The sequence below is a fragment of the Macaca nemestrina genome, chromosome 4, assembly GCF_043159975.1.
Source record: "Macaca nemestrina isolate mMacNem1 chromosome 4, mMacNem.hap1, whole genome shotgun sequence".
In the NCBI taxonomy this organism is placed as follows: domain Eukaryota; kingdom Metazoa; phylum Chordata; class Mammalia; order Primates; family Cercopithecidae; genus Macaca; species Macaca nemestrina.
The window spans coordinates 169,824,306-169,842,153 of record NC_092128.1 but is presented as its reverse complement, the minus strand read 5'-3'; the positions used below and the strand labels follow the sequence as shown (position 1 = coordinate 169,842,153).

Genomic DNA, 17,848 nt, shown 5'->3' with positions numbered 1-17,848 from the left:
GAATTCAGGAATCAGATTAGAAACAAAATTACTTTTAAAAAGTAATACCTTATACACTTTATGGTACATATTCTCATCTATATAAAGTTATAAACCACTTTTCAAATTGCCAAATTTAGCATTTTAAGTATTTTTGTGTTGACAACTAATATCTGCACATTTTTTTCACATGAAAAGATGAAGAAATTCATTACAGCAACAAATGGTATGCAATGTAACCACTCGAAAATTGGTTTGACCAAGATTATATTATGGTACAAACGACTTGTTTGAGTAGTTCAAAGTTATTACCTAGGGAGGCCATAGAAATTTATATGATTTATAAAAAGGAACATTGATCTCATACTGGAATATTTGTAATCAAGCTTTGGCTCAATGATTGCTTAGACATGTGATCTTTGAATCGTCACCTAATTTCTTTACCGTGAGATTTCTCAAAAGTAAAGTGGAAATGCTAGTAATTATTATCATACGGTTAATAAAACTGTTGTGAAGGTGAAATGAGATAATACATACTAAAATATTTTATCAAGTTTAAGCCTGCACAATATGACCCTAATCCTAACTTGCTCCTCCCTCAGTTTTCTTCATCTCAGTAAATGGCAACTCAGTCTTTCTACTATTGAAGCCAAAACTCTGGAGTCATGGTTCATGTCTCATTTTCTCTCACCCCACATCCATCCATCACCAGATCCTGTCGGTTCTATTTCCACCACATCTCCAGCATCTGGGTGCCCCTCACCACAGTGACCTCAATCCAAGTGTTCATCAGATCTTGCCTGGACTAACACTGCAGTTTTCTCGTGACCTCTGGATCCTTTGCCCCTCAATCTTGTCTTACCAAGCAAGGAAAGCCATGGCTATTACCTAGATCAGATCATTGCATTCCTTTGATCAATAGCCTCCAATGGCTTCCATCTTACTTAGAGTCAATGCCCAAGACTGTTTTTTAATCTCCAAGGTGCTAAAAGATCTGGCCCCTTCTCCCCTCTGTGTCTTTTCTACACTGTCCCCTTCTCTTGCTCTGCTCTGACCAGAATGGACTTTCTGGCACTTCAAAAACATGACACCAGGTATGAGGATGCTGTTTCCTCTGCCTGGAACACTTTCCGCTATTAATGAGCAGTACACCTTCCAGAATCTCTTAGGTTTCTGTCAAATGTCACCTGCCCAGATGGTGGCTACTGTACATGAACGAGAGGGCATCTTCTGCATTCCCACCACTACTGTGTAACTTCTTACCTTACTGTGTTTCTTCACAGCTCTTATCAATTGATATCACCACATATTTTGTTTGCTGGGAGCAGACTAAAACATCCCTTCTCTGACATGCTTGGATATCAATAAATACATTTCTTCATGACAGTCATTGCCGTTGGCACTGTGCAGATAGCCCTGAACAAAACAAGATTCCTTTACCCTGCTAGCCATACTTCGTAAGAGTTATATGAAAATTGCATTCACTTATGGTAGTCAGGAAAGCTGGTTAGTGTCTGGAGTTTAAATGATACCAAGCAGGATGTAAAGAAAAGGAATCAGGAATATCAAGAGAATCATCTTTTACTAAGGCACTAAAAACTCAGGGCACTAATATTTAGGTTTACCAGTGCTTGTGAAACTTAGTTTGAAGACCTACAGCAATACTGACCATCATACTAATTCTTAAGATGAGACAAGCTCTAAGGAACAAGGGTAAACACCCAAAAAAGTTTTCCTTACCCTTTATTCTTTATTTTACTTACTCCTACTCCCTACTGGGCATCATTTGAACTCTGGACATAACCAGAATTTAATTTCATTTAACCACTACAACATATGGCTGGCAGGGGTCAGGATTTTATGCCTGGGGACATAGTGAAAAAGAGCACTAATTGGGAGTCAAGAGCCTGACCTTTTTTTTTTTTTTTTTTAAGACAGAGTCTAACTCTGTTGCCCAGGCTGGAGTGCAATGGCGCAATCTTGGCTCACTGCAACCTCTGCCTCCCAGGTTCAAGCGATTCTCCTGCCTCGGCCTCCAGAATAGCTGGGATTAGAGGCATGGGCCACCAAGCCAAGCTACTTTTTGTATTTTTAGTAGAGACGGGGTTTCACCATGTCTGCCAGGCTGGTCAGGAACTCCTGTCCTCAGGTGATCCCCCCGCCTCGGCCTCCCAAAGTGCTGGGATTACAGGCGTGAGCACGGCATCCAGCCAAGCCTGGCTTTTAAGCCTCACACTGCCACTAATCAGCTCTAAAATGAACTTGTTCAAATACTTTCATATATCCCCATTTCATACTCTTTTTGTGTAAGATGACATATTTATCCCCAACTACCTTCTGTTTAGACAGATCTCATTCTGTTACTCAGGCTGGAGTGCAGTGGTGCAATCATAGCTCACTGCAGCCTCAAAGACCCGGGCTAAAGTGATCCTCCCGCTTCAGCCTTGCCAGTAGCTAGGACCATAGGCATGCGCCACCATCCCTGGCTAACTTTTTTACTTTTTTTTTTTTTTTTGAGACGGAGTCTCGCTCTGTCGCCCAGGCTGGAGAACTTTTTTACTTTTTGTAGAGACAAGGTCTCCCCTATATTGCCCAGGCTGCCTTTGAACTCCTGGCTTCAAGGAATTCTCCAACATCCCTTTTGACTTTTTTTGAAGCCACTATAGTTTCATGGATTATTTATTAATATTAGGTACTACAAAACACATCTGTAACAAAGTCTGATCTGTAATGTACTACAAAAATAAAAATAATGAATCGAGTTAGACAGAATAAGGAACGCCCTGAGCATTGCATCATCTCTCTTCAACACTGTGGGAAGCTGTATCGCCTGTGTGGCTGTCACTATAGAACGCTTCCTTGACGATCAGCTTCCTTGGCGATCAGCTTCCTTTCCAATTCAGAGGAAACTCTGGAGTAAGGGAAACACACTTGGATTTTTAGCATGTGAATGAGAACTGGAAATGAGACAGTTCAGCTCCACACGTCAGTCAAACTGTGCAAGCCAATAGTATTCCTGTTTAAATAACTAGGAAAGTAAAGGGACCCTATTATGAAATTACTTAAAAAGGCAAAAATGTGGACAACAGTAGACTCCTCACCTCACACTTGGTGCTTAATTAGCATTTCCATCCTAGCATTCCTCACAGGCTTATGGGCATTAAAGATATTTATGTCTTTCCCCATTTTTTTGAACAGATGATGGCTCTTTGAAGACTTATATGTCACTCACCATAAAGCCTTTCTCAATCTATCATATCTTATGGGCACTAAGAATTCAGAAACGTTTGCTAAGTCATTTTTAAAAATTCCCCTTTTATGATGGTATTAGTAATATCATTACCCAATTTCGAAACTGCGTGCTTCATTTAGTGGCCTGTCCCACAAAATCCAGAGTTCTAGTAGAAAGGGATGCAGAGACTCTACTCGCCTCTAGTCCAAAAACTAATTAATTCTGTGTTCCCAATTAGTCTGCACATTGGAACAATGTGAGAAGTTTCAAAAGTGCTCTTGCCTGTGCCCAACCATGGAAGATGGGATTTAATTGGTCTGAGGTGTGGGTAGGCTCTGAAAGATTTAAAAGATCTCCACATGATTCTAACGTGGAGGCAAATTTGAGAAACATTAAAGAATTATATGAGATTAAGTGAAGGCATACTTTTGTCAGTTTGTATTTAAATATATCTCATTTTGTGCCAGAAAGAATGTAAAATAGATTTGTAAAGGTGATAGGATTTGATAAGGATGAAAATGGTTTCATAAATCTTGAAAGTTAGTATAATTTTTTTAAATGAAGGCAGGTTATTAGCATCATCCTAATTTTGAACACCTCCGTTAAAGTGTATCCAATACTGTAGGCTAATTGCAATTTTGTCATAAAAAACAATTTTTAAACTCAATTTTAAACTAATCTCTTAAAGACATTAAAACTGTGTGTTAAGAGAAGACTTTTTAGAGAACTTGTTTATTGTTTACTGTTTACTTATTTTTTCTCCTTTTTTTTAACCACCTCCCCCCACTTCCTGTGAACATTCCTACTTCCAGTAAGGGCTACACTGACGTGGTGAGGATTCCTGAAGGGGCAACCCACATAAAAGTTCGACAGTTCAAAGCCAAAGACCAGACTAGATTCACTGCCTATTTAGCCCTGAAAAAGAAAAATGGTGAGTACCTTATCAATGGAAAGTACATGATCTCCACTTCAGAGACTATCATTGACATCAATGGAACAGTCATGAACTATAGTGGTTGGAGCCACAGGGACGACTTCTTGCATGGCATGGGCTACTCTGCCACGAAGGAAATTCTAATAGTGCAGATCCTTGCAACAGATCCCACGAAACCATTAGATGTCCGTTATAGCTTTTTTGTTCCCAAGAAGTCCACTCCAAAAGTAAACTCTGTCACTAGTCATGGCAGCAATAAAGTGGGATCACACACTTCGCAGCTGCAGTGGGTCACGGGCCCATGGCTCGCCTGCTCTAGGACCTGTGACACAGGTTGGCACACCAGGACGGTGCAGTGCCAGGATGGAAACCGGAAGTTAGCGAAAGGATGTCCTCTCTCCCAGAGGCCTTCTGCGTTTAAGCAATGCTTGCTGAAGAAATGTTAGCCTGTGGTTATGATCTTATGCACAAAGATAACTGGAGGATTCAGCACTGATGCTGTCGTGGTGAACAGGAGGTCTACCTAACTCACAGAAAGTCATGCTTCAGTGGCATTGTCAACAGGAGTCCAATAATGGGCAGAATCTGCTCTCTGTGACCAAAAGAGGATGTGCACTGCTTCATGTGACAGTGGTGACCTTGCAATATAGAAAAACTTGGGAATTATTGAACATCCCCTGGGCTTACAAGAAAGAAACACTGATGAATGTAAAATCAGGGGACATTTGAAGATGGCAGAACTGTCTCCCCCTTGTCACCTACCTCTTATAGAATGTCTTTAATGGCATCATAATCATTTTCACCCATAATACACAGTAGCTTCTTTTTACTGTTTGTAAATACATTCTCCCTTAATATGTCACTTTATATCCCTTGGTTCTATTAAAATATCCATATATATTTCTATAAAAAAAGTGTTTGACCAAAGTAGGTCTGCAGCTATTTCAACTTCCTTCAGTTTCCAGAAAGAGCTGTGGATATTTTACTGGAAATTAAGAACTTGCTGCTGTTTTAATAAGATTTAGTATATTTTGACTACAGGAGATAAAATTTCAGTCAAAAAACCATTTTGACAGCAAGTATCTTCTGAGAAATTTTGAAAAGTAAATAGATCTCAGTGTATCTAGTCACTTAAATACATACACGGGTTCATTTACTTCAACCTTTGACTGCCTGTATTTTTTTCAGGTAGCTAGCCAAATTAATGCATAACTTCAGATGCAGAAGTAGGGTTTGCCTGTGTGTGTGTGATCAGTACTCAAGAGTCTGAAAACTAGTTTCCTTGTGTTGGAAACTTAAAAGGAAAAAAATTGTATTTCACTGTGTTTTCAATTTGTATTCTCACAACTACTTTCTCTCTCCAGAGCTTTCATCTGATATCTCACAATGTATAACATACATACAAAACACACAGCAAGTTTTCTATCATGTCCAACACCTTCAACACTGGTATACCTCTTACCAGCAAGCCTTTAAAATGCATTTGTGTTCGCTTATTTGTTTTGTTCCAGGGTTCAGTAAGACCTACAATGTTTTGTATTTCTTGACTTAGTTTATTAGAAACATTAAAGATCACTTGGTAGTTAGCCACATTGAGAGGTGGTTATCATTGTTAATGTGGTAAATGCCAAAAAGTGGTTAATATGAATAAGACTGTTTCCACATCATAGGCAATGATTTCTTAATTTTAAAAACCTAAGTCTATTCCTATTGTACTAAAGATTTTTCCCAACTGGAAAGCACTTGGTTGTACCTGTAAGTGTCTGAGTGAGGAAATGTGATGATTTTCAGAAAGTTGTTGTTTTTGTTTCCATAGCCTGTTTAGGTAGGTTGTAAGTTTGAATAGTTAGACATGGAAATTATTTTATAAGCACACACCTAAAGGTATCTTTTTAGATGATAAAATGTACACCCCACCCCCATTAACAACCTCACAGCTTAGAAAATCTAAGTTGTTTCATTTCACTGGGATTTCTTTTGTTGTGAAACACTGCAAAACCAATTTTTCTTCATAAAAATTCATAGTAATCATGCCAAATGTGCCTATTGTTAAAGAGTTGCATGTAAAAATCTTAGGGAACCATTGTTTGAGTTATACAAGCTCATGAGAGTTTATTTTTATTATAAGATATTTTTAATATAAAAGAATTATGTAACTGATCACTATGTCACATCATTTCAGTGGGCCAGGAAAATAGATGTCTCACTGTATTTAGTATTTAGTATTTTCTTAAGAAATTGCTTTTAAAACAAATAATTGTTTTACAAAACCAATTATCATCCTTTGAATTTTCACAGACTGACTTTGCTTTAGATGTAGCAATTTTTTTTCTTAATAAATTATCAGTTTGAGAAATGAGGCCTGTAGAAGGCTGATAACCTATATTTGATGGAGATCACCCAATGCCAAGGGCAGAAAACAAACCTAGTCAAATAGGCAAGAAAAACATAATAATCCTAGTGCCATTTGTCTGTGCAAAGAGAATTAGGAGAGAGGCTAATGTTACTTTTTTCCATTTTGGAAATAATTTTAATCAAGTAACTCCAATGTGACAAAATTTATTTTTTTTTTTTTGTGGTTATATTCCCAACAACATTAAAAAATAATTGAGCACTTTGGGAGGCCAAGACGGGCGGATCACAAGGTCAGGAGATCGAGACCATCCTAGCTAACCCGGTGAAACCCCGTCTCTACTAAAAAATACAAAAAACTAGCCGGGCGAGGTGGCGGGCGCCTGTAGTCCCAGCTACTCCGGAGGCTGAGGCAGGAGAATGGCGTGAACCCGGGAGGCAGAGCTTGCAGTGAGCTGAGATCCGGCCACTGCACTCCAGCCTGGGCGACAGAGCGAGACTCCGTCTCAAAAAAAAATAATAATAATAATAATTGAGGCATAAATGTAGTTGTCTCCTACCCGGCTTCTCTTACTATACTCATAAATTTTTAATATGATTTGTCAATGATTCATGTTTCCCTCAGATAGTGATGGTTTACACATGTCATAGAAACAATCCTAGAGGGCTTAGAGCAAATAAACCACTATTCCATGCTTTTAAGTAGTTTTCTCCACCTTTTTCTCATGAGTCTCACTAGATTGACTGAAGAATGTATGTCTAAATTCCTGGAGAAGGTGATATGGACTGGAAACTGAAATTCAGAGAAATGGAGTGTTCAATAGATATCAAGAATTATGAACAAAGGGAAGATTCTATACAACTCAATCTAAGTCAGTCCAGTTTTGACTTCGTACTGTCTTTCACCTTTCCATTGTTGCATCTTGAATTTTTAAAGATGTCTAGAATTCAGGATGCTAGGGGCTATTTCTTTTTTTAGAAAAAAAAAGAATTTGTCTGAAAATGCTCAGGTTTGTAAGAATCTAATCTCACTTACATAACTAAGCACTCCATAATAAGTTTTATCAAGTACAAAGGGAGTCAGAAGAAGATGACATTTATTTCTTCTAGATCAGAAAAATTTAAATTAAGCCCTGCCTTGCTGTTTAGAAATATAAGGGCATTGTTATAATTTATTCAATAAATTTATCTTTCTTTGCCTTCCTGTGGAAACAGTTTTATCCCACTAAACTAGGAATTAAGGGATAAATCACAAACAAAAAAAAGTTGCAGCACTGAAAAAAAGTAATTTATTGTTTTTGCAACTGGTATGTGAATTTGTTGATAAAATTATTTATTCTTATTTAACAAAAATATGTGCAAATTTTTCTATATTTAAAATGTTTTGCTGTTGTCCTACTTTTTAATTTATGCTTCATGTTTGTGTATAAAGTACACTTTTACACTTTGTGAGTTTACATAATATACAGCACTGGTTGCTTTTGTATTTTTTTACAGAAAGCTTTCTGTGTGAAACAGGTGTATATGTATATATTCCTCATGTATTCTTATTCTGATACTATCATTTTTCTTTCCAAGGAAATTTTAATCTTTCACAACTAATAGTGTTCATTACTTGTACCTATGATAATAGGTCTTTTACATCACATTAACACTAATTTGTCCAAGTCACAAATAAGAAAAACACTTATTCAATGAAACAAGGTGCAAGTTTTAAATTTGGGTACACAAATAGCCTAGAAGCTTCCTACAGGCATTAAGACACAGCCAAGAATCAGATTCTTTCACTTCATCGAGAAACGTGGACAAGTTGACGTTGATGTATTAAATGAAAGTTGTGTACACACAACTTCTGAGGGATACAAATGATAATAAAACCAAATGTTGTCTTTGTCTGTTTAGAAACACCTCCTAAAATTAATATCATTTAGTCTTTAGTGTCTGTAGGATTCTACAGATGAGCACAAATAAATTGGGTTTGTATAACAAATGTTAATAGTCATAATGTTTCTACAAATAAGGGGTGTCCCTTAAGAGAATGTGATGTTTTTCTACTACTGTTGAATCCCCTGGGGTGATTCTAGGACTTGAAATAGGCAGAGTTGCCTCTGATGACATCAGCTTGCCTCTGTGATTTCACAGTCTGATCCTGGCAATAAGACAAAGCACCCTTGGACACCCAGCCAATCTCTGGTTGTGATACTTCCCCATTGATTCCTTCCTTGTTAACAAGGTCATTGTAATGGTTCGGGTGAGGACAGCAGCCAGATTCAAAGTCCAGAACTTGTGCTATTACTTAGAGTTCACACTGTAAAATAACATTGAATTTAATAATGATCGAATTTTTCTAGTAGTCTGTGGCAGAGTGTATAATCTCATTGGCATGATTGGTGAATATTAATAATCTCTTTATAATGAAATGATGCTCTACAAATACAATATATTTGCTAACATTTCAAAACTACTAAATAAATGGAATAGCCATGTGTACAGAAATGGTCATCTAAAGCTTTAATAGAACCAAATTCAAGATAATGTATCATTGAGACACACAGAAAAGGAACTTGTATGTTTTCCCTATTATTTTTCTCATTTTCCAACAATCTATAGTTTTAGATTATCAAACAGATATATCAACTTAACTGGCTAGGACATTGAAAAAAATCTTCCTAAGAATGCTTTGTTGGCATAATCTATAGAGATAATTTCTCAAATTATATTATCATGATGCATATAAACTCTATAACATATAATTGTGTTTCACTTCTTTAATGTATGAGAACATATTGAAATACAAAACCATGTATTAGCCAAAAAATTGGAACACAGGTGGTGTTCAGATCAGCAAAACATTCAATCTGGTAAATGCCTGCCTGGGGCCATGATATCATTCTCAATGCAGGTTTTATGGGAAAACTGAAAGAATATGTTGTTAGATGATGTTGGTTTTGAAAAAAAATAAGACATTGGCATACACATTCATTAGCCCCGTTAATTGCATTCTACTAATATAGTTGCACTTTAGCAATAATTTTGCTCTCTCTGGTCTTTATTCTGTGGCTTCAACTAACTGGACCATGTGGACTACAAAGGTCAAATGAAAAAAACGAGTACTGGCCCCTCATCCTATAAGGTACTGCCACATCAGAGTGACCTAAAAGTCTAACACTGTGAGGAGAACTGTGATTGGTAGGAAAAAACAAACAAATGAAAAACAGGGCATGCCTTTTCATTTTTTTTCCACTTTCCTTTGGCATATCCAGTGAACAATTCTAATTTTTATTGAGGTGCTAACATCTTTCGTGACCAATTGTCAAATGTGGTATTTCTGAGATCCTATTTTTTTTACATGATTTTACAGTTTGCAGGAAAGACCTCTAAGCTTTGTGTCAGGGTAGGGCACAACTGGATACTCCAAATTCGAAAAATGAGCACATCCAATGATGGTTTTGACCAACAGTGGTCAGTGACATAAACTGCATGTGCATCTGAGGACATTTAAGGGGTCATTGAAACTTGAGGAGCATCAGGCCGGAGTAGCAGACTTTTACATGAGTCATATTTCAGCATTCACTAAGTCCTCAGCATTCCATTCAAACTTTCATGTATATTTGGCCTGATCATTGTTTTCAAACTTTGCAATAGTTTATGTTATTAGTAAACACTTGGTGACTATATCTCAGCCTTTTCTTTAACAACTCACACTATATTAGAAACATGTCTACCTATACTGAGAGTATATTTACAATAGAAGACCATACTGTGTGTGACTTTGTAAAGCTAGACTTTTGATTTAAAAATATATAGTCTCTGGATGATATTTTTGCATTACGCACTCAGGCACAATATAAACATTGATGGTTCATCTTGCTACAGTTAGGAGTTGACAAACACTACTTACGTATTTGTATGACCTATTAGTTAGAGGAAATCATACATATGCTTTGTAAATAGACTTTGTGGATAACTAAATAGACTGAAGAAACATGTTGCATTTGATAGAAGCAATGGCATAAATATTCGGTTTCTATATTAGAGTCTGTGAGTAAAGTAATAAACCTAAGTAGGTATAACTGAGATTTTTAAACCTTGAAATGTGCTTTGATGGTAGAGAAAATCATTGAAGATTTACATACTGTATATAAGATGTAAAATGTAAGCTGCTTATTACCCTCAATTTTCCAGAAGCAATGGTATATAATGCAGTTGAAAAACCAAAAATCTTGGAAAACTAAGACGGGTCTTGTTTAAAATGTCTCTCAGCTTTGGCAACCTTCAAATCTTAATCAAGTATTTAAAACATTACTGTGTCTTGTAGCCTGCATTCCACAACAGCTCTGTTATTCAGGTAAAAGACTTGAACTGAGCCGTTTGGGACCTATACTGTAATATTTTTCATTGAGGAACAATATCCTCTTTTGTAAAGCATTTCCCTGTGTGTGACTTTAAACTGTAAAATTAAACACTGCTTTTGTGGGTTCAATGGGCATAATAAATATAAATTGTAAACTAGGTTAAAGTATGTACTGCATATAATATGTTTTAGAGTTGGAAACTATTGTTCATTTATTTTTAAGTTTCTCATAACAGTGGTAGCACCAAGCTGGGTCTCAGGGAAGCCCTAGGCTCTTTGTAATTTCTATCATCGCTCACCCTCTTTGGCATAGACAATTAATACTTTATCTTAGTTAAAGTTCTATGAAAACTATTGCTTCAAGTTCTTTTTACCGGACTATCAACCCCTGAAGATTGCATACTATTAAAATTTTGGTGTTAAATTACAAACAGCAAGCAGCATAATCTACCGCTTCATTTTTATTTTTTGTATCTAAACTTAGTCCAGATATAAAGTTAGAGTTGAGATAATAATGCAAGCATAGAAATTTTTTTAAAACACCTGAAATTGACTAGCAAAAGTCTATTTTATAACATTTATAACATTAAGCTTCCTAAGAGCATTACTTCTTTTTAAACCTGGAATCATTTCTTTTCAGCGTACATTTCAAACACTGAATTTCCCTCTTATATCAAATAATATTGTAGAATTGTGATACTTTCAATTTTCTCCTCAGGAGAATGTATGCTTTTAAATAAATGATTTAAAACATCTATATTTCTTAAAAGATGATATAATACACACACACACATACACTAGCTATCAAAATATAGCTAAGATTTGTTCAACATCTCATTGAGTTAGGCCCTGTGGTAATCACCCCACAAACTTTCTACCACAAATTTCTCTCCATGCCCTTTGGCTCTTGTGATACTGGTATTAAGATTCCATATTACAGATAACAGTCACAATATAATAGCCATTAAGTATTAGGTATTCGGTTGGTGCAAAAGTCATTGCGGTTTTGCTATTTCTTTTATGGCAAAAACTGAGATTACTTTTACACCAACAGAATAGCTTTCACCAAGTGCCAATCACTGTTGTAAGCACCTTAGATGGTTATTATCAATTGTTGGTTTCTGTAATCACTGAGTCTTAAATCCTTTTGGACCGTGAATCTGAGTGAGAGATTGCAGGGTGGCTGGAGGACTGACTGTGCAAGATTAGAGAAATGGAGGGAAGTGTTTAGGTCTAATGTGTCGGCCCCCTGAGTAAAAGCAAGAACATTCCTAAAATTCCAATGAAAATGGTGAGGAAACTATGGAGAGTTAGACCAGCAGTAAGGATAACGTCAGGAGCTGAGGGTAGCATGGACGACTATTGTTTAAGGAAAGAGGAGAGATAATTTGATTTAGAAAACTAAGAAATTGCCGGTAAGAGTTTTTCAAAAATAAATTCAGTATTTTTCCTTACAAACTCCTTCACAGCTGGTAATGAGTTGGGTCAGACAAGGTCAAAGGCATAAAAGTGGTAATGGCAGTAGCTTTTGGATTAGGAGTAGAATGAACAAAGGAGATGCTTAGAAATTTGTGAAGTCCAAATCATCTCTATTTCTCACATTCTGTTGGGTCTTTTTTGATATATTATTGAGTGTTTTATCTGTTCAATTAAATTCATATTTTCCCACAAAATAAATGATTATATGTTGTTATGTAGACACAGGTGAGGGAGTATAGTAGAATAGCCTTGCTTTTTCTAGTTCCCTTCCATGTCTGTCACATAAGGAGACATGATGTCAGAATGATTAACCATCTAGGGCAGTGCCTAGCCCAAGACCTCTCTCCAACATACATTCATAAGATTTTCTGCAATATAGCTTTCTCCTTCTACTTCCAGCTACCTACAATGCTTTGTCTCCCTACTTAAGCCTCCACTGGGATTTGCTCTGAATTGGAATTATGGACTTTTTATTGTTGTTGTTTACTATAAGAAGCATCTAAATCTTGGAAAACATGAAAAAATATTTCTTAATCACTTGTAAGTAGACTGCTTCCAAAAATAGTGGCTGAGCCAGTTTTAGATTTTAAAAAGAGTATTTTATCTACAAAAATGTTGAGAAGCATTAACCTCTTCATCTTCCAAATATGTCTGGTACCTACTAGATATTGTAAAGAGTCTACCTAGATTGTTTCTTTACTGTCAAGCTCCTTTACCATCCCTCTGACTGTTCAAAGATGTTGCTTTGAACACTCATAGGAAGTGCCTGACTATGACCAGCTACAGGAGTGTCAGACAGAATATTAGTGTATTAGAACAAGCAATAGATGTCTCTTTTTTAAGATTATATTAAGACAAGCCAGTTCACAGCTCTACACTGCTACCACTTGAGTAGAATCCTTCAATCTTTTCTATCCTGAACAACAGCAAATGCCTCTTTATGGGACTTCCTGCTGCCTTCAGCAGTTAGACTAATCATGAAAAACCTTAAGTGAGATCATTTAACTCCTCTGCCAAATATTCTCCAACACCTTACTAACTTACTGAAAGTAGTAAACAATCTTCTTTCCACAGGCTTCAAGGCCCCACAGGATCTGATGCCACAGACCTGTCTGATTTTCCCTCCTTTTCTCACCCCTTGGTTCACTCTCCAGCTACTTTGCCTCTCTGTTACTCTTTACAGCATCAAGTTTAAACCTTGTCCAGAATCCTTTGCCTAAAACACTCTTCTCCAGATATACACTGGCTTCCTGTCTTCCTTCAAGTCTCTACTTAAATGTTATGCCTCAGAGAGGCCATCTCTGACCACCCTAAATTAAATAGACACATTCCTCCTTCATTTTTGTTCATGTCACTTACAAGTTCCTGAAATTTCACCATATCCTCATTTGTATAAGTCTGATATCCCTATCATATAACCAGATGTAGAAATGTACAGACTCTGACAGCATACTCTTTATTTTGTATCATTGCTGTATTACCAACTCCTAAGAAGGTACCTGGCATATATTAAGAGTTCAATAAGTACTTGTTGAATAAATGACTGAATCAATAAGTTGATGGCAACCCAGTCAAATAATAATTATTAAAGGGTTCAGGAAATGGTTGATGATGTCTCCGCAAAATGGGCAAAATGTGGCTATGTAAATATTTTTAACAAGTAATACTGTTTAAAAAAAAATTTTAGAAAAAAATCAAGCGAAGTTTAGGCCCAAGAAGTAGAGGAGCCATAGTAGATGGGTGATAGCAAGAACCTGGCTACTTGATTCAAAGACAGATCTTCAGCCCCTGGTATGACACCAACGTGGAAGACAGAATTCTAAAGATGTGCCCCCATAGTTCTTGTCCCTTGGCCATTCAATCAAACACAAATTGAGGTACTGCTGTGAAAATATTGTGTATATGGAATTAATGTTAATAACCAACAACCATAAAATAGGAAGATTAGTCTGGATTAACTTGAGAGCCCAGTTTAATCACATGAACTCTTAAAAGCAGAAGAGAAAGGCAGAAGGGGAATTTAGAGGAATTCCAAGTATGAGAAGGAGTCCGTGCACCACTGCTGGCTAGGAAGATGAAGAAAGGGATCAACAGGCTAAAGGATTCAGGTAGCATCTAGAAAGCTGAGAATGACACCTGGCCAATGGGACAGCCAGCAGGGAAATGAGAACCTCAGTTCTACAACTTCAAAACAAATGAATTCTAGCTAAAACATGAAGGAGTTTGTTGGAATCAGATTCATCCTTAGAGCTTCTATAAAGGAACGCAGCCTGCTGACACCTTGATTCCAGCCTTGTAAACCCAGAGCAGAGGCCCAGCTGAGCTCTGCTGAGCTTAGATATCTACAAACTGTGATATTATAAATGGGTTTGATAAAGATGCGGAATGATTGGCATTTGTTATGTTATTAATAGAAAATGAATGTACACATGAAAACAAGGAATAATCTCAATCTAGAGTGGATTATTAGAAAGGCTATCATGTTCGGCCCATAAGCAGAATGAACAAAATTACAATCCAGTTATTGGGGTTTATGCAGGATTTTTTCTGCTCCTTAGCTCAGCTAGGTACGGGTTCTTGTCTCATGACCAGGAAGATTTAGGCACACAGACACCAGAGAGTGAGTGGTGTAGAATGTATTAAATGAAAGGAAAGCTCTCAGCAAAGAGAAAACATGGGGGGGGTGCTTCCCCTACCCAAAAGCAGGAAAGTCTCCCAATATGGCTGAGCCTGGGGCTTTCATGGACTCAGAATGGGGAGTGAATGCTGATTGGTTAGTGAGTATGCAAAAAAGTTTGAAGCAAAAACACCACTCAAAGGTGGGCACAACAGTGTAGAAAAACAATTAGGATAGGGTAGGTATATGTAAAATAGGCTTAGGGTGGTGATCAGTCAGAGGAAAGCATGCCAAGCAGGAAGACAAGTCTTAATCCGGTCTGAGGATTTAACTTGTAGCTTGGCTTTCAGGCTTTAAACTGTCTTTGGCTTGAAGGTGGGGTTTCAACAGGGACCTGCCCCATCAGCCTAGGCATTTGGTGGCCTCCTGTCACTATCAGGGTTACAGAACAAGGTGGAAACAAGAAAACTCAAACTCAGAGTTACCAGATCAGGCACAAAATCTTGGAAAAAGACCATCGGCTAATCTAATTTTGATATCAAATCACTTGAGCTGTTAACAAGGGCTGCATATATACACCCTGACTCCAGGACAGGATTAGTTAAAAATGTGATGTGGAGTAGCAATCTGTAGCCACAGTGTTAAAAACAAGCAAACACAAGGCAGAAAACAGGGGCAAGAAAAATGGAAGTTAATGGATATGGAAATTTATTGCCTGGAAAAATGTTTTCCAAAATACAGCTAAAAATTCTTTGTTGGCAGTCAATAAATGTGTAACAGTTTTAATCAAATGAGTCAAAAATTTAACAAAGGTGTTTTGGTTATATGTTGATGTTAATACAACTTTCTAAATGGAGTGGTTTAAAGGAATACTTTATCGAATATTACGATTTTGTGAGTCAGGGCTCTCAGCTGGATGATACTTCTGCTCCACACACCAAATGGACTTGACTGGAGGGTCCAAGACAGGTTTAATCACATGCCTCGTGTCTTGGATGGGACAACTAGATAATCAGTCTCAGCTGAGTTCCTCTCCCTCTCCAGGCATTCTCAAGGCCTTTCTGTGTGGTCTCTTCAGCAGGATGTTCACTCTTCTTACAAAGTGGTTCAGGGTTCTAAGAATAGGTGTCTCCAGAAAACCAAGTAGAATCTATAAGGTTTTTTATGCTCAAGACTTGGAAGTGCCAGAGTATTCCTTTGTAATATGACTAGTTAAAAATTTCACAATGTGTGAATCAAGAACACTCAAAGATACTTCCTTGATTCTTCTAGAAATTGAAAAATTATAAAATATGCCACTTTATACTTTGGTTACCAACTTTTTAAAGTAAATTTTTCATTGTTAACATGTCTTTCCTACAGGCAAAAAAATGAGGATTTTATTTCAGAAACAACACGATTTAGAATTACAAAGTCATAATAGTTATCAATGAAGAGGGAATTATTACCTTTTATATCCATTTGAGTATAAAATACAACACTTGCTCTTAGCCAAAAGGCTGAGAAGTGATCAGGTATAAAATAAGCAAACTGCAGATGAGAAGTCACACTCTTGTAATTAACTTAGTGCAGCAGCTCTGACTGGGGAAGCTTCCTTGTTGAGGGTGGAGAGGATGAATTGATTCTTTTTTTTGTTTGTCTGTTTGTTTGTTTGTCTCCCAGTCTGAATGTCTTCCCCTGAAAAAAATATTTCAACATTTCTGAGAGGCATTGTTTCTCTGTGAACCAGAGGTATTCAGATATAAGGTAGACGGGAAGTAAGGGGGCCATTCTGTGGATCAGGATGTAAGCAGGCCCCAAATGTAAGACTGGAAAGAAAGTTTTTATCTGTTACACATGTAAAGTTGGATAAGACATCTTCATTTTACGAAACAGATTAAGCCAGATGTGTGCAAGAGTATAATGAATTGTTCAGGCATCATCTGCTGGGTCATTTCATAAGCAACTGAAACCCTTCTAATGAGGAAAATGAAGACTTGGGAAATGCGATATTTAGAAAATGTAGATAGCCTTAGTTTAGATCTATTTAATGAAGCTACAATTAAGTTCTAGCTCCATTCAAGTGATACAGCTCACTCCTAAGTCCTACGTGTTCCTCTGCCATTGCTCTTACGGGGCAGATCAGAGATTATGGATGAGTTATATAAATCCCTCAACACAGACTTTAAAAGGCACCTACTGCTAAAAATGGAAATGGGTCGGGAAACTACAGAAAGGACAGCTTGTATGTTGCACCCTCCTTATACTGAAAGAATGAAACTATTTTAATATTGATTCAGTGTTTCTGGAGCCCATTATTGTTATTTTTACAATCCATTAGAATCAGACTCCTAAGCCATTTCCAAAATTTTTGCATTGACTAGTCCCCATTATGTAAGCTCAGTGACAGAATTAGACATAAAATCCAGAATTGTCATTGTAGATTTTTTTTTCCACTTTGGGGTCATAGGAGGAAACAAAAATCTCTCTAAAATAGGCCCCAGTTGGCTGTCATATCTTCTTGAAAATAAGTGTTCTCTTGAAGTCCTTTAACTTTGATCTTTCATTTATGCTTTTCCAACAAAAATCTGTGTTGTATAGGAAGTTAACATCTGATGCAGGGGAAAAAATGCTTCTTTAAGAAGCTTATTAAAACTGTAGTTGACTTAATAAATGAGCATGCGCACGAAATATTATGTACAACTTTGAGAGAATTCATATACCTCCAGAAGCTAAATAAGAAAATCCAACGTAACATAAACAAAAAGAAATGTGCTGTAAATGGAAATTTTCTAGGAAGTAACTTCTCGCAAGTGAAAATTTTGCTCCTAAAATTAGAACATACTTGGTATTCATCGATGCTTTAAACAATTCTTGAGCACACAAGTAATATGACCCAAAATAATATAGGGATGGGATCAC

The 17,848-nt window shown here is 36.9% G+C and overlaps 1 protein-coding gene across 1 annotated transcript in view; it reads left to right on the top strand.

Annotated features, from left to right (window-relative positions):
- LOC105472795 (ADAM metallopeptidase with thrombospondin type 1 motif 5) overlaps nt 1–11,009 on the top strand; it is a 49,768-nt gene extending 38,759 nt beyond the window's left edge. The window contains exon 8 of the mRNA XM_011726328.3: nt 4,024–11,009. Coding sequence (XP_011724630.2) covers nt 4,024–4,591 — 568 coding nt within the window. The 3' untranslated portion in view covers nt 4,592–11,009. The remainder of the gene's footprint in view (nt 1–4,023) is intronic.
- Nucleotides 11,010–17,848: the final 6,839 nt, after the last annotated feature.